At 38.7% G+C, this 24,058-nt stretch overlaps 1 protein-coding gene across 2 annotated transcripts; it reads right to left on the bottom strand.

Annotated features, from left to right (window-relative positions):
- Positions 1–476: 476 nt before the first annotated feature.
- LOC134225189 (uncharacterized) lies at positions 477–23,344 on the bottom strand. Of its 2 annotated transcripts, XM_062705060.1 has the most exons (5): positions 11,478–11,691; positions 10,879–11,417; positions 1,780–1,887; positions 1,487–1,714; positions 477–1,427 (listed from the first exon to the last, which is right to left on the bottom strand). In XM_062705060.1, exons 2-5 carry the CDS (start codon positions 10,879–10,881, stop codon positions 498–500), a joined length of 1,269 nt encoding a protein of 422 aa, XP_062561044.1. In that variant the 5' UTR covers positions 10,882–11,417; positions 11,478–11,691; the 3' UTR covers positions 477–497. The 2 variants fall into 2 exon arrangements, with proteins under 2 accessions (XP_062561044.1, XP_062561043.1); XM_062705059.1 differs by lacking the exons at positions 10,879–11,417; positions 11,478–11,691 and adding an exon at positions 23,016–23,344.
- Between the last annotated feature and the right edge of the window lie 714 nt (positions 23,345–24,058).

Raw genomic sequence — 24,058 nt, 5'->3', positions numbered from 1 at the left:
AACGTTTAAAATCTTTCAACACAGCGTAACGCGGTCGATTTGAATATTTTGAAATGACACCCGGTATAGTAAAGAGAGACGTAAGTCCTACGTCAAAAATCCCATAGTCCAATTTGGCCAATTTACCAATGGCCAATACATAGCAAACAATGGGGCAGGATTCCCCGTCGAATGGTACTTGTTGCGAGTAATTCGGTCAATGCTAAGTTTCAAAAGTGTGTCTACAACATTTTTTACATATACACACACATACATCTATACACACATAACAGACATCACCTAAATTCGTCGAGCTAAGTCGATTGGTATATAACACTATGGGTCTCCGAACCTTCTGTCAAAAGTTTGGTTTTGGAGTGATTTTATAGCCTTTACGTTTACTTAGAATACGAGAATGGCAAAAACTTTAGGAATAGTAAATATGAGTAGTTCAATTATAAGGGACAAATTCACAGAAAATCAAAAACGATAAAACATAATGGAGAAGGAACAAAAATTTATTCGCTCTTTTTATTATCCATCCAACAGTCCACCTCACTGGAACCATGCGCTTCTTGCTTTATATCGACACCATCTGCGCCATTGTCGGAAAACGTTTCCTCATCGAAGCTGACGTCGCCATCGGTAGTATCGTTTACGCCATAAATTTCCGGATCTTGAAATGATTCCTGCTCTGCACCAACACTACTGCCATCATCCACGGCCGTTGGTTGCACCTTCTTCCTGCGTTTACGGCTGCTTGCAGCCCGTTGTGCTCCATTGGATTGCAAGAACCGCTTGATTTCAGTTTTCTTCTGCCTCAGATAGTCACTGAAAGCCTTCTCATTGTCCTCGCCGGTGTACTCAAAGTCCGCTGCATTGACCACGCGGTATATGAAACGCACAATATTCGGGAACATATTCCTGAAACTAAAATTGTGATCGGTCACCACCACCGCGGTTTGATCTCCTTTCTTCGTTCGACTGTGTCCTTTCCAAGAATAGCAAATCAGGACGGTAGGCGCAATCAGTCTTCTAATAATTGTCTTGAAAAATGGAAACCCTTCACGTTTGCCGGTAAGCTTGTAGACTGACTGAATATATCTGAAATATTTCGCCTCGTAGGCAGAATTCGCCAACTTGGCATTAAATTCCGTTAATTGTTCTCTGGTCACAATTTGACCCATTTGTTCGAATTCTTCAAAACTTTCATTGCTACGTTGCCGCAAATCTTCTCGACTGACGGGCGGTGATTGTGTTTCAAGTGGCTTGGCATAGGAAAAGCTGGCCATGAACATCTCAATCCGTTGCAGTATTGCTCCGTGTCCATCCATTTTGGCGCCTAGTTGATCCAATCGTTTATGGATGCCAGTCAAATCCGAACTGGAAACAGATTGCGACTTCTCCGGCCGATTGCTGGAATGTGCTTTGCTGGGTTTTTGCGGCGTCTACAAGGACAAAATTGGGTTACGCAATGAAGTTAATATGCGAAATTTATATACTCTACCTGTGTAAAGTCTACGTTTTCACTACTCAAAACGGAGTTCGACAAGCATTGTGCCGGCATATTGGCATTGGATTGTGAGTGGTGATAATCCATTGCATGGCCCAGCCGACCTATGTTCTGCATCGCATTTTGCGGATAACGTTGTTCGCTTGGAAACATATCAAACGATGGGCGGATGTGCTGTTCATGGCTTCCAGTTGATCCGTAAGGGTTATTATACATGTTTGTCTGAAGAAAAATAGAATTATATTTAATCTAGTCCTGATAAGTTAAAGAGAAATTGATTCATTTACCAGTCGATCATAAGATGTTATGCATGTTTTTCGGAACCAGTCAATTTCTACCAACTTTCCATAGCAATGTTGACATACAAATTTAGGCAGCACTGATTCATCAGTTGTCTAAAATAAATATTTGGTAATGTTATTGGTTAAGTACGAAGGGTAACTAGAATTATAACTAGAAAAAACTCTTCAGATAGATCTGAACAATGGCCTTATTTTATTTATTAGGTTTATCTTAAACAAAAACAGGCTAACGAAACCATAAAGTTGTGCCAAATATGTTTTGTTGTTGTTAAACAATTCTATAAAAGTTGATATAGCCCTTCCCGTTATTAGATCAGTAAAAGCGCGAACAACTCTTTTATTAGGATTCAATAGCATTTTAGGCTGTGAACCATTCCACCGATTCGTTTAACTTTTAGTTAAAATTTAACACTTTCAGTGTTATTTTCCCATCGTGGTTAAAATTTTACTCCGAAGCCAACCCATTTGAGTTTTGACAGATTGATAGTTATTCGAAACGAAATGGATTTGGCGCCAATTTTCTCTACAAAGTTCCCTTGAAAGAAGAATACATTTCCGGAAATTTTTCGATGTTTTGCAGATGCATTTATAGTTAATCAATGCTTTGTACAAGCGACCAAAATAAATATATTTGGAGGACCAACACGCACTTGGAGTTTCCAAAAGGAAAGTGCTGCGTACCATCTATGGTGGAGTGCAGATGGCGAGAATGCGAGGTGCGCAGCGAGCAAGCTGAATCAATCAGGTGGAAAACGATTTGCGAAACCGCCATAGACTGCGTGGCTGGCGACGTACAGCCGTGGACCGAGCTTAATGGAAAAGACTGCACTGCACAGGCCGCTCCGGCCTTAGTCTGAGAAAATAATAAAAATAACTTCCGGTGAAATTCCTGGAATATCTACGGGAGGAATTCCTGGAAGAACTTCCGGAAGAATTACTAGAAGAAATTCCGGAGGAATTCTTTGAGGAACTTTCGGAGAAATTCCTGGATGAACTTTCGCAGAAATTCCTGGAGGAGCTTCTGGAGGAATTTTGAAGTAGCTTCCAGAAAAATTCCTATAGGAATTTCCAGAGCAATTCACAGATAAACCTCCGGACGTATTCCTACAGAAACTTCAGTTGAAACTCTCGGAGATACTTCCGCAGCAATCCCTGAAAGAGCATCCGGAGGAAAATCCTGGAGGAACTTTTGGAGGAACTTTTGGAGGAACTTCTTAAGGAATTCCAGGACAAATTTTCGAAAGGAGTAATGAAGGAGCTACAGGAGCAATTCCAGAGAATTTGAAATGCATGTAATAAGTTCACGTCTGTTGTGAACATAATAAAACATCAAATAGTGTTTAATTTTTTTCACTTAAATCTTTATTCTGCTACTTGTATGACTCACGCGTTACAACTGCTGAGACGCTTTCTTCCTGTTTAACTGTCTACACCTTTCTCCCACTCGGAAGTCTACACACATTCAAGTCGACCAAACATCTCTACGAGGGGTGTATCAATATTGCAACATCTCCCCTTTTCTTATTTTTTTTTTACAACTGATAATCTTTAAGCTTTTTCGTAATACGAGTTTCACCTCTGGAACTGGTGTACTGGGTTTATTTCCTCCGGGTACTGTTTGCTCCACATTTGCTGCTTCTTGTATCATCGCGTGGCTTCAAGTGTACCAGGGAGCGACGGTACTGTGCTCCATTTACGCTTACCTGGTTAAAAAGGTTTGATACTGTTCCTTTTGTCCAACATTTTGAAAGTTCCGGATTTGGTTGCACGTATACTGGGGAACCAATCTGTAGCTCCGGTAAGTTTCGTGATTTCTCATCATAGTTGATTTTCGTTCACTTACGTTTCTCTTCTATTTTAGCTGGTATATCCTCTTCTATTTTCGGGAGCAGGTTCATGGCTGCAGTTGAAACACCACAGCGGGTCGAACGGGATGAAAGCCGAGCAGTCAAACTGGAACTGATATTGTTTGGTATGTTGCGCCAATGGAGGAGCATATACCAAAAACCCGTATTGCTTTCCTCCGCTTTCTTCATCACGTACTTGGCGATTTTTACTGCAGACTCTGCCTTGCCATTTGCCTGCTGATGATGTGGTGCCGACGTAGCCAAATCGAAGTCCCATTCAGCAGCGAAATTGGCCATTTTCTGATTCACAAAGTTGGTGCCATTGTCACTGGCGACTTGTTGAAGCACACCGAATCACGCAAAGTTCTGTTTGCACACCGCTATAACCGACTCCGGGCTCAGATCCTTTAGTGGGCTTACTTCAAAGAAGTCTAAATAGTGATCTACCATAATCAGGAATTTTTACTTCACGCCTCGTAATTCACAGAAGAAGACGTCCATCGAAATCTATTGGAAGAGATGAACAGGTATTTGGTGACTCTTGGCGAACAGAGTGGCAAGAAGTTCCTTTTCAATCTGTGCGTAATTCTTGTCGGAAGCTGTTAGCGCCCTTGATGCGTACCCGATGATCCCGTTGTTCTGGAATACTGCTACACCTAGACCGATACTGCTGGCGTCACATTCGATAGTAAGTGGTTGACTAACATCGTAGTAGCTTAACGTCTTGATATCAGCTACCAGTGACTTCACCTGATTGAATTCCTTCTCTTCTACAGATGTCCACTGCTAAGGAAACGGTTCTGAAGTTAGTTTCCGAAGGTGCGTTAAGTTTGCGCTGAGATTTTTTATGAAACGTCCGAGGTACGTAACAATTCCTACGAATCTATGCACTTCTTTGCGATTCGAATCTTCGGCTTTCAAACCTCAACCAGTGAGGACATGACGCGTAAAATTTCACTGATGTTTCACACAATTTTAGCTTCGACCGATTTAGTTTAAAGTTGTTCTGCTCCAGTCGACACAACAGTTTTTTCCAAACAATTAGTGTGGTTCCGTAACGCTCCTTCATATCACAATAGATCTAACAAATGGTCGCAGTGATTAAAATACCCAACAGGGAAAAAAACGCTCCTTCAGGGTGTCAAAATGGTAGCCGGTGTACTACCAAGATGTCATCAGCCAGGCTTCGGAATTCTCACTCATATGAATAAAAACCGAGGATTAATCCAAACAGCGGAGTGCAATTTTTCCATATTCTCCTTTGAGCAAGTGTTCTCACACAATATTTTATTCGGATAGAAAGACGGTCGATAAACTCGCGAGCGCCTGCTTGCCAGATAATTTATTTTTGTGGATCCAGATTCTCCACCTCGCTACTTCTCCAGATAAGTTTTAAAGCCATACTCACAAAAATGTAAGTCCGCGACGGGATTCGAACCCAAAACAATTTCAAAATGTGTAGAGCGCCCACTATAACCACACCACCACACGAACCGATTGGAAGCAAATAGAAAAACTGCTGTATTAAACCTAGTTCTTATCGCGGCGCATCGTCGTATACAATAAGTTTCGAGAGGCAAAGTAAGCAGCATTTGATTTTCGCGAAACATGGGAAGAGGGATAACAACTTTTCGCACCATCGCTTGTGCCGGAGTTTATCGCACTGTGATTTATCTGGATAAAATGGATGGTGGAGTGATCTGTTGTTGCGTGAGTGAGTGAGAAATCCGAACCCTGTCATCAGCTATACACTCGACACCTTCAAGGTCCTGTATAACTTCCTGAAAGTTAAGTTGGAAAATCTCTGGCGCTGATGCCACACCAAACAAGGAAGACGGGCCCAGCGATAGCGACCGAATGGTGACCAAAACGTGGTCAGTTTGCTCCTTTAACACTTTTAGTTTCCCCAGTTCAGGTAAAATTTCCTTATGACGTTCTTCTCCAGAGTTTCTGGTTTGGTCTTCAGTTCGAACAAATTACGATGCTTATCCACAATTTGCTGTGCCTTTAATTGGTGTATGTGGAGAATACTTTTCTGCTGTTGTATGGATGAAATACCACGAAAGTTTGGTCCGTCAAAGGAGGCGGAGTTGCAAAATTTGATGAGTTCAAGTTTCTTATAAGTATTTGCTGACAGTAGAGGAAGGTGATCAACATCAACCACTTGCAGAATGTGAAAGATTTTTTTGCATAAGCGACGACATGGTATTTTTACCTTTACCTAACACCTAAACTGCCGCTAACCGCAAGTCGAGCACATCTGTATATGGGCCTCCATATACAGATGTGCTCGACTTGCGGTTAGCGGCAGTAAATGGGGTTTCCACCAAGCTCTGAGCTCCGCAAACGAAGTTTTGACGGAAGTATATGCGGATCCCGGCACCCAAAAGCTTCAATAAACACTCCTACCCGATCAGAATGGTGTTGGCTCCTGTGTCAACCCCGCAGAATATAAATTCCAATTTAGCACTAAATTTCAACTTCAGCTGCGCCAGGACACTTCCTCCAGTGTTGGAGATATCGAATCTTCTGGATCTGTGTTGCTGTCCATCGACGATGTGTCAGATGTCTCCTCTCCTTCCTTTACCTGCTCCACTCGTCTCGATTTTCCGTTCTCCAACTTGAACACTTTATCGAAATGATTCTTCTTCCTACAACGGTTACAGCGTATACCCAATGCTGAACACAATGCCCTTCAGGAATTCGTGGTACTCGCCACAAAATTCGCACCGTAGCGTCTTCTGTTTTGAAAGACCCTTGGCCATAGACACCTTGTTCACTTCAAAATGGGATGGTAGTGACCAAGATGAATACACCACTAGGTGTTCCAATCTGCCAAATTCACGATTCAGCCATCTTGGATTTTAGTATGGGAGAGCCAGCCGGTTTGTTTTTGTTTTGCACTGAAAATGAATTTTTCACCCCCGCCGTCTTCTCTTCCACAAACTTGGCAGATTGGAGCACCTACTACTGTATTCATCTTGGTAGTGACAGTCTGGCCGCAATTTCCATCGCTCGACAAAGATCGATGACTTTATCCAGCGTAATGGCCGTGATGGTCAGCATCTTGGTTCTTAATTGTGGCCATTTGTTTGCTGTGACAACTTTGTACGTAATAAGTTCTTCCTCCTCCTTCCTTCCTTCTTCCTCCAGATTACCAAATTTCGAAACATTGGCCACTGATCGGACCCGTGCTTTGAAATCATCCACCTTCGGATCTGCTAGCTGTTGCTCAAAGATGAAATTTTTTCTTTCTCGTTGCACTATTGTAGTTTCTCCAGTTTCACTAAAAAAACTCGAAGTTTTCGGTCTAGTGACAAAGGCGCCGGTTGTGGTACCTGCACACCGGGCACTGCCGGCTGTCCATTCTGCTGCCGCTATCCAGCGGTGTATTTTAGCTGTGCGAATATTTGTGTGTGCTGTTCCATAAACAGATGAAATTGTGATATGGAAATGCTAATATCATCTTCCAAACTTGGACGTACATGTTCATGATAGAATTAGAGGCGAAAGTATAGAATTGATAGTTCCGTTAGGATACGGCAGGCATGAAGAATGTTTTTATAGAAGTCGATTTGAAAGCGAGTAGAGGGCAATATTTGTGATGGCACATATCACACGACCTTCCTTCTGCCAAGCTCCCGTATAAAAGGGGAGGAAAGAATATCAGTGTGGAAGCTGATATATCTCCACTGGCAAAAGGAAGGTGGTTTGACTTGCTCATATGCCATCGCGTGCGGAAGGATTTTTCTATTGACGAGTACTGTCTCCAAATTTCTAATATGACTAATTCTAATATTCTAATTCGACTAAATCCTGATGTCATATTAGAAATTTGGAGACAGTACTCATCGATAGAAAATCCTTCCGCACGCGATGGCATATGAGCAAGTCAAACCACCTTCCTTTTGCCTTAAAAACATTCTTCATGCCTGCCGTATCCTAACGGAACTATCAATTCTATACTTTCGCCTCTAATTCTATCATGAACATGTACGTCCAAGTTTGGAAGATGATATTAGCATTTCCATATCATTGTAAATCGTTTAACTTCACGTAGAAGTAACACACACGAAATCATTAATTTAGATGAAATTGTGCCGCATCCATTTCATTTCGATAACGAATTTAATTACGCACAATATGCTCACTCAAACGCGAAAATTTTCGAACGATTCAAAATGGCCGCCGATACGGTTCAACACGTTTACCAGCGACATCCACGAATCACTCGAAAAATGTCTGTCTTTTCCACGATTTCATTTTATGCCGTCGAAAAAACACTAGAAGCATACTTTTACATCTGACACCATGTTGTAAACATAATCAAATCAAATAGTGTTTAATTTATTTTACTTAAATCTTTATTCTGCTACTCGTATGACTCACCCGTTACAACTGCTGAGAGCTCTGTTCCTGTCTGACTGTCTACACCCTTCTCTTACTCGGAAGTCTACACACATTCAAGTCTACCAAACATCGCGTCAATTGGCGATTAGCAAGCCATGAGTTCGCTTTTCCAGGAGAGTCGCTGTCACAGAATCTCGTTCTGGCCATTTAAGACCACACATTTTGGAGATCCTGCCAGTCTTTTTTTATCCTGTCGCTGATTTCATGAGGTGAGTTTAACCCTTTATAAGGCAGACGAATCTAAACAATAAATTAACAAAAACAACAATAGGACACAATGTTGACATGGTATTAAATTCAAATTTATGTTTGTTATACATTAAACAGTTCAGAAACATTGAAAAATTGGTGGCAATATAGTTGCCACTGCCCGCCAAGCGGTAAAACATTGGTGGCAATATAGTTGCCACTGCCCGCGAAGCGGGACAACATTGGTGGCAATATAGTTGCCACTGCCCGGCAAGCGGGAAAACAGGCAGCAACAAAAATATAAAAAGATTTTTAAAAATTTGGTTTTACGTAGAACCAGTAAAATCAAGGTACGTTACATTTTTTGGTGAAGAGTACTAGTCAGAAAACGCATTATAAGTGAAAAAAAAAAATTTCGTGTTTTTTCTCCCAAGGGGGGACCCTTGGGAAAAAAACACAATTTCGTCAAAAATCCAAAAACCAAATATACAGAAAGGCAAAGCTTTTTTCACGCTAATCACGTAGGGTAAAGTGCCCAATAGTGGACCCCCAACCAATAGTGGACCCTCCAGCCATTTTTGCATTGTTACAGCACAATGTAAACATTTTGCTATGAAATTCCATCGGGAGAACCTACCTTACAGTCCTATGATTTGATTACATGCATTGGAAATGCTATCCAGTTTTCCGCGAGTGGTAATGGCCGCCAGCTTGCCTGCGGGTTAGTCTCTGATTTGACATTTCCGGAGGTCAACTGCACCCACCGCTCCGAGCATTCTGACCAATGTGGCATGAAAGAAGGTGCTGATTAAGTGAATTCAAGCCTTTTTATATACTACATTGATCAAAATTCTCGAACGGTGGGTGCAGTTGACCTCCAGAAATGTCAAATCAGAGACTAAGGTGCCTGCCAGAGTAGACGCGTCAACGCGACGCGGCGCGAAAATTGCACACAAAGGAATAACAATCAATAATAAGGAGCTGTCAAATCGTATGGACGCTTCGCTTCGCTTCGCACTTCGCGTCTACTCTGGCCGCACCCTAACCCGCAGGCAAGCTGGCGGCCATTACCGCTCGCGGAAAACTGGATGGAAAGTAAAATTAAATGATTTTTTACAATTCTATAAAAAATAAACACGAGAGTGTCCATTATAGGAATATTTTGGGGGGTCCATAATAGGGAAGAAGAACGTCCCGAAACGGAACATAAAAATCAAATGAAGTGTCGACTATAGGGAAGCAAATTCCTATTATGGACCCCCAGGGGGTCTACTATAGGGCGAATTCAGTCAGACTTTAAAATGTTAATTTCAACGAATAACGTCGTGAATTTGAGTGTTTTAAGTATGTATCGTGAAGTAGATATGCAGAACTTGGTATTAGATGTCAAGCAGAATTAATATGTTGAAAATTTCTACTCCTTATGACATAAACAGCAAAATTTCGCTACTAGGGGGTCCACTATTGGGCATTTTACCCTAGTAATCTAACACAGGAGATTCAAAATAATTGATACCAACGGGAAAAAATATATCTTTGTCGTTTTTTTAACGAATTATAACTGAAAATCCTTCTTCCACTCGAAACTTACGATCTGTTCGTAAAAAACCCAGATTAATCCACCTAGCGGTGATGGAGCCTTTCTCGTGTGTTATAAAAATAGTATTTTGGCCATAACGATAACTAACATATTTGCTGAAGGAATGAACAAAATCCTTCCAGCCGTTTTCGAGTTATGCGGATACGAACACATATAGATTCTGCATCGAGCTGAGCTGAGTCAATTCGTCGAGCTGAGTCGATCGGTATATAACAGGGCTCCTATAAAAAGTTCGTTTTTGGAGCGAACATATAGCCTTTACAGGCCTTTACGTATACTTTGTATACGAGAAAGCCTTAGGGCGAAGCCAGAGTAAACGCGACGTGCGATGCGACGCGACGCGACAGTGCAATTTGACAGCCTGTTGATAATGATTGTTATTCTTTTACGTGAGTCGCGTCGCGTCGCATCGCTCGTCGCGTTTACTCTGGCTTGCCCCTTAAGAACTCAAAATCATCCTAGTACCTAAGTCGGAAATAAGCCTTATATATCAAATCCATTTTCAAAAAATTTAAGCTGCCGAAATGGTTTTAAATAATACATACTTAGTTGGTAAATACAAAAGTATTTCTTTGGTAACCCATTGTGATTATATTTTGACGATTAAAAATAGTTTAACACAACTTTAACAATAAACTATTGATTTTTCGCTTTCTATTTACTTCCCCCGGTTTACTTCGCTTATTGCGAAATAGTAGGATCATGTTGTAATGATGCGTATCTACTACGTTCTTCTTCTTCTTCTTATTGGCATTACATCCCCACACTGGGACAGAGCCGCCTCGCAGCTTAGTGTTCATTAAACACTTCCACAGTTATTATCTGCGAGGTTTCTAAGCCAGGTTACCATTTTTGCATTCGTATATCATGAGGCTAGCACGATGATACTTTTATGCCCAGGGAAGTCGAGACAATTTCCAATCCGAAAGTTGCCTAGACCGGCACCGGGAATCGAACCCAGCCACCCTCAGCATGGTCTTGCTTTGTAGCCGCGCGTCTTACCGCACGGCTAAGGAGGGCCCTAAGTCTACTACGTACCATTTGTAAATCTCCTAATCGTTAATCAATCCTGATCGGGATAACAACGCCTCAGTCGCATACACCACGCTGTACCTACTGATTACTGCCGTCAGCGTTCTGAACTAGTGGAAGAACTATATTCGCGAGTATTTGATTCCCTTACGCCGCAATTGATAAAATTCTACAATTTATGGAAACAACAACTCGTGTAAATTCAGCTGCTACTTCTCCATCAGATAAGTGAAGCCAAGTAGATCATGTGGGGCTTAGCTAGCCAGGAATTGTAAAGCGATCAAACGGACACCTGCTGCAGGTATAGCAACCGCAAACGATGTGTGTGGCGTCCTCTCCAAATTGGGAATTTAAAACGATGGCGTTGCAATGTGTTGTTCATTCCTTGCCGGTTCGGACATATTCTCTGCCACCGTTATGTTAGCATCGAGGTTAGCATATTATCTTTCGGTGCAGGTGCTTTCTTTTCAATTGATATCACTAGCTTCTGCAATCATATAAATCACTGTTTGAACCAGATCTTCTACAAAACTACGGAAGTAAATCTGAAAAACAAGAAATATGAATCAAAATCGTAGAGGTTGCAAAAATAAGCATATCTTTACCATTCAAAAAGGGAGTTGATCGTTGCTTTATTGTTGTTGTTTGTTGTTTGTTGGCTTCGCCGGCCACTGACATCCCAGCCTCCTCGGCTTCAAGTTCGATACGGCTGATAATAATTTAATTTAAACTATTTAAACTATTTAAACGATTTAAACAAGTTGAAACGGTTTAAACGCGATAATTCTTCTCAGTTTTTGTTGTTTAAGTTTAGCCCGAGTGTTGACCGAGGTCCGAGTTGACAGATCTCAAGAAAAACAAAAAACATTGCTGTCAGTTATGCACAGTGAGAAAATCGTACGGAAAAACTGATAACTGACAGCGTCTTTAGGGCTGTCTCAATTGGATAATTAAACTGAAATTAAACTTAAAAGTGACATTTCAATAATTTCCAAATAACCCTGCTCGCAGAGCAAGATTACTTTTGACAGATATCGAATCATTTTCCATCGATGTCCTATTGGAATTGCTGGGTAGCACCAGCCATTCTTATAACGGGGTGATTTTTTAATTTTCGAACTGTCACTTTTAAGTTTAATTCTCCAAATGAGACAGATCCTTAGTGCCTTTTCAGTTATATACACGCTAACTTGAAATAACCCAGTGGCCGGGTCGTTTGTACCCGGATTTTTTCAATGTTAGCAGTTGTCAAAATCTGGGTATGTCAACAAAATGGACCTCAGTCAGACGAACCCGAAATCTGGGAAACCGGGGACTTAAACATTTTCGGATATAACTATACATAGCGTCGACGTCGTATGCCGGAGTAAATGCTACACAATAACCTGGACCTACCCAGAATTATGTCAAACTGACCCAAATTCAGCAAAACCGTGGTTACTCTAATTTGGGTTCGGGTACCTAAACACACCCCGCACATAGCATACGGTTGCGTTGCGTTTGACAGTTTTCCCTCGAGTTTTCTCATGGGTAATGTGTCAAACGCAGCGCAAACGTAATGCTCCGCCGCCATTAATTTGACCATATGCTTACCCTTTTCTTGCTGCATTCAGCAAAATCCCCTACACGCTAATTTGAAACAACCCAGCGGCCGGGTCGATTCTACCCGATTTTTTTTAACTCGATATTAGGTAGTTTTCTCACTCCCTCTCATGAATGATATTATAAACAAAGAGAGCTGCATCGACCACGTGTGCTGTTCCGTGGAAGAAGCCAAATTTGAAATTTTACTTATTTTTGGCTTCTTCCACGCAAGGGCGGATTTGAATGAAAGGAACCGTAAAGTCAGTTGTTTCGCGGTTCCGTGTGCGACGTACCGGTTATTAGGGTCTGTCTCATTTGGAGAATTAAACTTAAAAGTGACAGTTCGAAAATGAGCAAATAACCCGATAATAAGAATGGCTGGTGCTGCCCAGCAATTCCAATAAGACATCGATGCAAAATGATTCGATATCTGTCAAAAGTAATCTTGCTCTGCGAGCAGGGTTATTTGATAATTATTGAAATGTCACTTTTAAGTTTAATTTCAGTTTAATTATCCAAATGAGACAGACCCTTAGTATAGATAGTAGAATCTATAGATGAGCGAAAGCATGGCTGAGTCGATTTTTTTGACCGTGCACACGCGCATATGAGGTCACAGCCCTTAACGTTTTCATTGAAATCGTGACGTCATGCTCGTTTGGAGACACGTTTGACAGTTCGTTTGGAGACAGAGGATTTATCTTCGCTCATCTATATATTCCACTATCTACACTGTGCCACCAAAGTACTCTTTAATGGGTAAAAAAGTACCCATTATGAAGTTAAATAGTTCAACTCATTAAAAGAGTAAACGTCGTTTACTCATTAATGAGTAAACCGTTTGTACGTCAAATTAACGAGTGATTTTTACCCACTATTGAACAACAGCTTTCTTGGACAATGTGTAAAATTTACCCCTTATTGTTTTTAGAAACAGCTACAAGAATTAAAATTCCATCAATCAAATAGTAAAAGAAATTATTTATGGGGAATATAATCGTGATGTTTATTGAAAGTATAAAAGGCATAATAATATACATGAACTATAACATGTCAGTATTGTTTTTGCACTGAAGGATTGGGATCTCACTTATCATTCCCAACTGTATTTGATCACAAGAAGGCGGTTCCGTTTCAGTCTGTAGATCCGAGAGCGCACAGGATCCTCCATTCTTCTCAGCTAAATCAAATCAGTTACCAGTAACTCCAATAGAGGCGGATATTCGTCCTGACAGGCGATATTGTCTTTTGACCGCTGCAGCACTTCCAGGGAGCAAAAATTCCGCCAAACAGGACCGAATCCAGCGGTTCACGGTAGATTCGAACTTCTTTATTGATCGCGAAACCAAACTTGTGTGGCCCCAATATTTGTATACGGCGGTATAGAGGTATAGAGGCGGAATCCTATTCTGTCCGGTGATGATTCTTTTTTGTTCCCCGACGATCGTCATTTGGCAAAACAAATTGAAACGCCATTATCTGCAAAAACAAATGATTTAATTCCCTTTAATAACGCAAAAAGCTAAATTAGGCAAAAATAAAACTTACATTTAATCCACACGAAATCTTGTAAAGCTCGTTCAGCTTCTCCGCTTTTCCTCTCGATTGGTTGTCACGGTTGTCACAAAAATACTCAAGTAGATTTTCACCCATTAATGGGTAAAATCTTTTAACTTCCAAATGAGGTAAAAGTACACATTATCAAAAATTTCAAAGTACCCATTATTTTGACAGTTTCATATATCATGAAAAAATGGGTCTTTTCAACTCTTTAATGGGTATTGCCGAGTTTACAGTGTATAGTAATTAGTTCCTGGTCCCGGGCTATAATATTTTTTCATACTGCGTTTCAATGATGACAGCGGGCTATTTCTATTGATGATGATGACACCACGCTTGTCACCGGCTCGTTTAAATGAGTAGATACACGTATTCTCCCAAAAGGGAAAAAAAATTCAGCTGAGAGAAAGCTAAGAAAAAGTACCCATTAATGAGTAAACGTGTTTCTCCGTGCAGACTCGTCGATAAGGTAATAGATCAATGCAAACTCTACTCAACCTCACTTATTTTGACAGTTCACAGAGCTTGTTTACAAGGTATTAGAAGAAAATTCGATGAGGGGAAAATTAAAATTCATATTTTAAGTTTAAAATTGCTCGATCCTAATATTTCAGTGATATTCTTTGCATTCAGCATGAAATCAATCGCAAAGGACATCTACATGCGAATAAAATGACGAAACAATTTTATCGGAAGCTTCGCCGGAGACTAAGTCCCGGTGAAAAAGCTCTGTGAACTGTCAACCTACGACATCATGCACTGGTCTATAGTTATCAAATCGGTAACCCTGAATTTTGACAATCACAGTCGATCGGTTGTGTGAGTGCATCGGCGTCAAAGAATAGAGCTTTTAGCTAAACATTTTTATTGTGAAATCAAGACAAAATTTTCAAAACAACTTATCTGCTTTTGTAAACAAAGATTCAATCGACGATTTGACGAATCTGATAGTTCTCCCACGCAAACCAACACCACCAATAGGTAGGCGAAGGTTTCCGCTACCTTGGAACGACAATATGGCACTTTGATCGGTATGATTTAAAAACAATAGAATTTAATGCTCATCAATAAAATGTATTGTATTTTTATGATATTTTATTGAAACTCTATTGTATTTTTTATCCGGGTACCCCTCGGTAATAATAAATATAAAGGATCGCATTTTTTAGGTAAGAGCAAAGGCCTGTTCATATATTACGTAACGTGGAAAATGTTGTTTTTGAGAACCCCCCACCCTCTCGTAACAATCCTCACCCCTATGCGTAACGCGTAACAAATGCTATTTTGTGAAAAAAGTCCTTATTTTGGTAGAATTTGAAGGTTTCGTCGACGTTGCAATAAATTAATATCTAATATGCTTTTTTAAAGATAATGAATATTTTTTGAATAAACTTGTTTTTCTCTATGCAAGTAACTTCTTCCGCGTAACAATATTTCGAAGGACCCGACCCCTACACTACCAAAAATCCACACATTTTTATTGTCAAAAATCCATAGATTTAAGTTATGATGTATATAAGCGCACACATAACCATTCTGCACGCCAACCACTTATAAAAATATATAGAAATAAACTTTATGTGTGGTCACGAATAAGCAACAATTTGATTTATGTGTGGATCCATATCGATTATATTAGGATGGCGCTATTGCAAAAATTTATAATCGCGACACATATACTTTATATAGTTATTTTTAGCAGTGTATGTTTTGCGTAACAAAGCGTAACAAAAATCGAACAACCCCCACCCCCTATTGCGTTACGAAATATTTGAACAGACCCCAATATCCTTTAAATTGATTTCAAAGTACTCCGAAAATTAGTATTCCAATTTTACCGTGTATAAAACCTTAAAATGGGTGTTTTTTATCTCATTATGGGTTTATGTTTTTCTGTGTACACGGACAGATAAATCAACCCAAACTTTGAGTTCAATATACGCACTTATGAGAATATAGCAGAAAAAATTTACCCAAATTTGGGTAGTTTTCCCTTTCTTTCCCATGATTGCTATCAAAACTAGAGCAAGATGCAAACACCTCACCGAGGTTGCTCAGCCCAATAACCCAAATTTGAGTAAATATAATATTCTCTATTTTGGGTTGATTAAGGTCCGGTTTTGATAAATTAAACTCAGCTTTGGGTAAATTGTTTACATGGGATTAAAGGCAAACTACACGGATAAAATGAAATAAGCTAGTTAGCTTACTGTTTAATCCTTCTAAAGCTTTTTCAAATTTTATTTGTTACAGGGATTATTAATAAATTTAGCTTAGCTTGCTTTTTAAGCATTGCAATGATTTTCTGAAAAATAAACTTTTGAATGCTTAACAAGCTCGCAGTGTTACTACTGAGACTTCAGAAAAATATTCATTATCATTTTGTCGTTCAACAAGGTAGGTCGTATCGAAGCCAAAATTCTTAAGATTTTTTTCAGGTTGTTCCACTGGATCATCTATACCTATGTCGTCATTTCAGTCCAGCTCAAGTCCGGGTTTGCACAGTCAGCGACTCCAAAAATACTCAATCTCATCATTACACTTGTTCCGGAGTGCCACCAAATCGATGAACCAATCCGCAAGGGGAACGACAGAAATTTCCCAAACCGAAGAATGTCGAAAAAGACGCCAAATCTGGAAAAAAACATGACCGCATATCTTTTTCAGATTTTGACATCTTTTTTTGTGGGATGTACCATCTTTTCGGGATATTCCGGGTTAGAGAAATTTGTGGCGTTCCTCTTGGCAATCCCGAAAGCACAATTGGTTTTTCCATATATTATACCCAAGCAGCATGTGAGCAAGTACCCAAGTTACAATTAGTCCATGATAAGACTGCTAAACATCGAACCAAAATTACCCCCGTTATTTATAACTACAATTCTTTTTTAAAGGAATATTTTTTTGCTTCTGGTATTTTACGTTTTCATCCCGCTTGATTTTTGTTTTTATTTCTACCTTGGAACAACAAACCTGTGAAAAAAGAAGCCTCGCATATATTTAAAAGGAAATAAGCATTCCAAATGATTAAACGCAGATTAAGCATTGAAAAGCTTACCTTGAAAATAATCATTGGAATGAGTGGATAGACTGAATATGGTTTTAGATTAAAGTTTAAGCTATTTAGAATATTTATATTTATCCGTGTACCTAGTGACAGAAAAGTCATTTTACTCAAATTTGGGTTATTGGCCCAAACCACGGTTTTGAGTGCAAACAACCCACTTTTGGGTAGTTTTGGTTTTCAGTGTAGCTACTTTTTCTTCCGTGTACGATGGAAAAAGCCTTTTCATGTGACATCATGATGCTGAGACTGAACTTGTTATAAAACTGAATGCTGTCAGTTTCGAATTGTGTCTTGGGAGAACATAACCTTGTCATCCGAGAGCATTTTTCATACCGAAATAATCATATGTGATAACTATTTGAATATTTACTATTTTTTTTGAAGTTCAACCGTTTTGAAATTCAATAGCGAACAAAAAGAAAACATTCTCCATCGAATGCAACTTGCTGCGGTAAAATCGGTTAACGTTTAGTACTAGAAAAGTTGTCTAATGTTTTAGTGTGCACACACATACGCACACACACACACACGGACACACACACGGACAGACAGACATTTGCTCAGTTCATCGAGCTTAGTCGATTGGTATATAACACTATGGGTCTACGAGTCCTCTATAAAAAGTTCGTTTTCGGAGTGAAATGATAGCCTTTTCGGTACAACTTTGTTGTACGAGAAAGGCAAAACTGTTCTCAAATTGACATTTCAATTTTTTTATGGCTCAAATTCATCTGGGGTGTTACTAGGAAGCAAATAAAGTCACTACATGTGAAATAATAAGTAGAGCTCTTGTTAATAAATAGAAAAACATATTATTTGTTGGTGGCAATATAGTTGCCACTGCCTTATAAAGGGTTAACACATGTGGATATATTTTACTCGGTACTCGGATTCTGATGGCTTTTCCGCAAACGTGACCTTTAAGTGGTCTTGTTGTGTAGGGATTATCACGCCTATCTAGAGAGTAGGAGGTTGAGGAGCCCTCCAAGACATGTGGATTTTTTTTCGCAAATTTCATATCAATTTGTCCATTTCGAAACATGTGCTGTGCATATTTAACAAAAAAAATATTTTCGTACGCCCGAGTTGCCGAATAATATGCAATTAATTGATATATTTTAGTTTGAAAAGCATATGGCGCGTCTGGAGGACCGTCGAAAAACGGTTTGTAGTTTGCAAAATCACAAGCAGGGATGCCAGATTTGAATACATGTCTTCAATTTGAAGACATTTGAATCTCTGTGAAGACATTTATTTCATGTAGACATTTTGAAGACTTTTTAAAATATTTGAAAACTTACCTTCTTATTTAAAGATACTTGAAGACAATCAATAAGCCAGCGAATAGAAAATATAATTTGATGACTAACTTATAAATTTTGTGACTTCTATATGCAGATTATATAATATTTCAAAAGTTATACATAAGAGACTAATGTCTCGGGCTTAAAATTTCAAACGTAAAAACACATTTACACTAGTCGGTTGATAAGGTTGACAACTGCAACACATTTTAGTTATGTGCTGATTAAAAAATTCCTGATGGCAGCATTCGTTTAGATTTTCCTTGGTAGCGGTGGTGTTTTCGACGTGTCTACTTAAAAAGTATTTCGATCATTTTATCAGAACGCAATGACCGATCTAATTTATTTCAAACGGCAAAAAAAGATAGAATTTTACTATGGGTTGTTGGGCTAGAACCATTTTTTTTTTTAATTTATTTATAATTCATCTGATCTTTTTGCTATCCCCAGAATACCCGTCGAGAAAGAGAATAAATTTTGAAGAACTTGATGATTTTTCCGTGTACTTTAGAATCAAAAATTTCAATGAAAATCGTTTTAAAAAATTAATGCGTGTAAAATAAGGAGAATTGGGTCCTAAAGCCCTACCTCGTTTATGGTTGCAAACGATAGTGCATCGGTCAAGAATACTTGTACCGTTGTTACAAAAAATCTGGTAAAATTCTAAATCAGTAAAAATAATATTTTTGTGTTTAAGACATTTTAAGGCAAATTTTGGGCTATGCAACATTTCAGAACGAATCAACCATCAGCCCAAAACGTCAGCCCCATATATTAACTGTCAAAGGTTGAGTCAAGTGCCCTGCGGTGTTATGCTAGTGCGTTTGAATGCGTACGTCAAACAAGACCGAAAATGTCGAGGAAGCATTTTTCATCTATTTTTCAATTTTAAATTAAACAATGTTCTTTTCGATTTTTGAGTCTAAAGAAAAACTGACACGTTTAGTTTGATTACCTCCATCGTTCCCTGAAAGAAAATCGAATATCGATTCTTCATTTTAGGACCCAATTGGGTCCCAAAGCCCTACCTCGTTTATGTTTGCAAACGATAATGCATCGGTCAGAAATACTTGAACCGAAGTTATAAAAATTCTGTCAAGGCATATTAAGGAAAATTTTGGGCTGTGCAACATTTCAGGCCCATATTTTAACTGTCAAAGGTTGAGTCAAGTGCCCTGCTGTGTTTTGATAGTGCGTTTGAATCATATTATTCCGTACGTCAAACAAGACCGAAAATGTCGAGGAAGCATTTTTCATCTATTTTTAAATTTCAAATTAAACAATGTTCCTTTCGATTTTTGAATCAAATGGAAAACTGACGCGTTCAGGATGATCAACTTCATCGTTCTCTGAAAGAAATTGAATATCGATTCTTCATTTGGGACTCAAAACTCGTGTAAAATAAAGAGAATTTCCCATTAATAGTCCGAGGAATTTCTCATAAAATTTCAAGAGAATTGAAATTGGATTTTTTTTAAATTATCTAGGAAATTTATAATAATTCCAGTATGGGCAGTAACGGAATTCCCCAAAAATTCAAACGGGAAATTCATCTTAATTTCCACAAAATTATTTCTAAGTCCTTGCAGGAAAATCATCTGAACTCCTTCAAAGAATTCATGTTTAATTCCACAAGAAGTTTGTTTAAATTTTCGTGGGATGTACTCCGGATTTGTATTTTAAAGTTAATGGATGTCTCTTCGCATTTCCCATGTACCACATCTTTACGAAAATTTTCACAGGAAATTATTTTCATTTTCTCAGAAAATTTTCTTTAGTTTCCATAGAAAATTCTTACGAATGTCGGCGAGAAATTGAAATTGTTCTGGAGTTAAATGGACATTTCTTAGAATGGCCACGGTAAATTATTTTTAATTTGTTCAGGAGAATATTCTGAAAAAAAAAATCAGAGGAATTTCCTAAATCCGCCAGAGTTTTTATTAAAGACTCATTAGAAAGTTCAGGGTAAACTCGTTACAGTTCCTTGTTGAATTCTTCCTTGAAATCCTTTGATATTTTTTCAAGAAATATTTTTGGGCACTCTTCCAGTATTTTAACTGGGAATCCCTTTAAGAATTTCTCCGGTAAACACATCTCTGGAATTCTTTCTGAAATTTCCCATGAAATTCCTCCAGAAATTCGTCCAGCAATTCCTTCAGAAATTTTCCAGAAAATTTCTCCAGAGTTTCCTTTGGAAGTACCTCTAGCAGCTTCTTCATAAGCATTTCATCCGGAAGTTCTTTCAGAAATTTATCTGAAAGTTCCTTCAGAATATCCTTTGGATGTTCCAACAGCAATTCCTTCGGAAATTCCTTCAGGGATTCCTTTAGAAAGTCTCCGAAAAATTCATCAGGAATTTATCCTGAAGTTTCTCCAGAAATTCTTCCGGAAATCTCTTCAGAAAATCTTATGGAAGTTTCTTCAGGTATGTCACGGTGATTTTTTCCGAAACCCTACAGACAATTCAGTTAGAAAAATCCGTTGGAATTATACTTAAAGACTCATTCGTAAATCCAAGGGAAAGTGTCTTTATTAAAGAGACTTTCAGCCCGAGGCTGGCTCGTCTCCGAAAGGGAAAGTCATTTCCCTTACTCATGAAGATTTAAAAGAATATTCTCTTGAATTCTAAAAATTTGAGTGTTAAAAAATAAACGATACATAAAACAAGGAGATGATTGAAATAACAAACCTATTGGATTTTGAAATTTTTCACTGATAATCATAATTTTGATATTGAAGACATTTGAAGACATTTTTACTTGACTGTGAAGACATTTGAAAATATCCCCTGGCAAACCTGATCACAAGGCTCGTCTCGAAGACCGTCGGAAAATGGTTTGTGGTTTGCAAAATCACAAGACGCGTCTCGAAGACCATCGGAAAATGGTTTGTGATTTGCAAAATCTCAAGACGCGTCGCGAAGACCGTCGAAAAATGGTTTGTGGTTTGCAAAATCACAAGACGCGTCTCGAAGACCGTCGGAAAATGGTTTGTGGTTTGCAAAATCACAAGACGCGTCTTGAAGACCGTCGGAAAATGGTTTGTGGTTTGCAAAATCACAATTCACAATACGTGCCTTGAAGACCGTCGAAAATGGTTTGTGGTTTGCAAAATCACATGGAACATCTCGAAGACCGTCGGAAAATGGTTTGTGGATTGCAAAACCACAAGACGCGTCTCGAAGACCGTCGGAAAATGGTTTGTGATTTGCAAAGTCACAGGACACTTCTCGAAGGCCGTCGGAAAATGGTTTGTGGTTTGCAAAATCATAAGACGTGTCTGAAAGGTGGCCAAAAAATGTTTTGCAGTTTATGAAACTACAAGGTGCGTATGGAAGACTAACGGAAATAGTTTACGATTTAAAAAATCTCAAAGTCCAGCGAGCATTGATTTTGATTTTGAACCTATGCATACAAGTTTTTTCTTATACATATCATTAATCGTCTTTGGCAATTTTGTCAATTTGGCAAAAAAGTATTAGAAATTTTAATAATAAATAACATAATTTTTTTTTTTCGTGTATGCTAGAAGTTTTTTTTTTGCGCTTTTAATGAGAGAAGGGGAATGTAGAGTTTGTGTAACATGCATTCAGCGTGTGTTTATACTGCCCATGATCGCATACAGTAGACGTTCGATAACTGCAAGTCATTTAACTGCAATGCTTTTTAACTGCAATTCGATAGTTGCAACAGTTTTGCAGTTATCGGACCGCTAAACTTCAAACTGGTATCAAACTCAATTACAGCTGCATTGCGCTGCACATTTAGATGCACTTTTATTGCATCTGACGTCGATTGCCAACCGTTTGACATCTAGAATGCGTTGCAGTTATCGAACGGCATTCGTTAACTGAAAAGTAAATATTTTGCAGTTATCGAATGGCTATTTGTAACACTCGCATTTTTAATAAACTGTAAATCATTCAGAAAGCTCAATTTACTGCATCTATTCCCACAACAGTAAAATAGGCTTTACTATCTTGTTTATCTGTGGTAAGTTGGAAATGATTAAGTTTGTGGGGAGGATTGACAAACGATTTACAAAATGAACAAAATGTAAATGTTACAAATATGCGATCATGGGCAGATAGATTCACACCTCAGCGTGTCAATTAGCGAGCAGCAAGCCATGACACCGCTCTTCCAGTCAGATCTTCATGGCGTGCACACGTCGCTGTCGCTGTCACAGAATCTCGTTCCGGTCATTTATAGGGGCACAATTAACTTCCTTGACCTGGTGTAGTTCACCTTACACCGGACCGGACTAATACGCCTAATAATAGTTAGTAAATTACAATTATAATTACTAAAACATTAAGCACAATTTAGTTTATTTCCTCTTTATTGGACTATGCCTCTTGAATTAGCGCTATGCCAAATTCCTTCTTATTGAACTTTCAACTCAGAGCAGAAGCATCTTTTGCATGATGAAGGTTCACCTGCAGGAACTTTTTTATAAACTATTTTAGATATATTAATTTTGACCATATTCTTTAATTCTAGTTTATTGTTCGTTCAACGAAGGCATTCAAACATCAGAACAAAATTTGTTAATTTTTATGACTATTAAAGTAATCCTACTTTCCTATTTTTATTAGCAAAATTTTTATTATTTAATAATATACTCACTTGTAGGTCCGTGATTTTGTAGTACACTGGGGCCACTTCGGCAAACGGCTTCGGGTTATCTAGTACCAGCGGAACATTCCCACAAACACGGCAGGTAAAGCTGGTCGTCATACTCCTCTCAAGTTGGGAACGCTCATTCACATCACCATATGGTAGAACGAAGATTAACTACACATCCGACCGCAAGCCCGGGCATTCCAGAAACGATTTGGAAGTTATAGATGTACTTTTATGTCCAGAAAAACGTGAAAAACAGAAAAATTTTCAGCCAACTCGTCCTGTTCCACCACCGTGTTTAATTTGTTTACGCTGTTTATGTTTTTGCTTCATAGATGTGACATTTCGCGATGCATCGCAGCGAACGTTGCAACATCAATTGCGACGGACGCATCACGCATGTGCAACTAAATAGTGTAGTGCTGAATGCGACCCTGGGATCATATGGGAACTGTCATCTCGGCGTGGGAGTTATAGGGGAGGGTGTGGTAAACTGGTGTACACTACCGCAGCATATTAAATCAGATTAATAATCAAAGCCGCATAGATACAAATCATAATGTCGGGCGTTATTTTGAAGCGTAAGGATGAGCATTGATAATGTTTGATTCACAAAACAACTTGAAAATTAGAGCTCGTTTTAACGCTTCAACGGAATAACGCAATCCGAACGAGTATTTCGATTAGACTTCGAATTGCCTAAACTATTTTTCGTCAGTTGTAGATATATAGAAATATGGGTGAATAGGTAGCTCCAAGCAATGTTGAATTTAGAATACGCAAGATAAATGTTTAATCCAGTTCAATTAAATTCATACGCCAAAAGTTGAACGTGCTTAGCTTTCTTAAAATTCAAGTGTTGAAAGGAGATTTGCGTTCAAATCTTTACTTGCTAAATTTTGTGAACTAATTTACGAAGGCTTTACAGTAAGCAATAATTATTTCAGTTTAACCTTCATAAAAAACACGTAGTGAAAAATGTAGAACATGGCGATTATTAATTAAATTAAATATTTAATAAAGTAAATTTTATTTTGGGTGGTTTG

The sequence above is a fragment of the Armigeres subalbatus genome, chromosome 3 (genome assembly GCF_024139115.2).
Source record: "Armigeres subalbatus isolate Guangzhou_Male chromosome 3, GZ_Asu_2, whole genome shotgun sequence".
Taxonomy (NCBI): domain Eukaryota; kingdom Metazoa; phylum Arthropoda; class Insecta; order Diptera; family Culicidae; genus Armigeres; species Armigeres subalbatus.
Note: the sequence above shows the minus strand (reverse complement) of the source record. Positions and strands in the feature narration are given on the sequence as shown.

What these genes read in the sequence shown, in the direction of transcription:
- LOC134225189 (XM_062705059.1), bottom strand. Translation starts at nt 23,126, where the DNA reads ATGACGACCAGCTTTACCTGCCGTGTTTGTGGGAATGTTCCGCTGGTA. An exon ending in TAACATCTTATGATCGACTG is followed by an intron (nt 1,715 to 1,779) that starts GTAAATGAATCA and finishes ATTTTTCTTCAG; the next exon opens with ACAAACATGTATAATAACCC. An exon ending in AAAACGTAGACTTTACACAG is followed by an intron (nt 1,428 to 1,486) that starts GTAGAGTATATA and finishes TTGTCCTTGTAG; the next exon opens with ACGCCGCAAAAACCCAGCAA.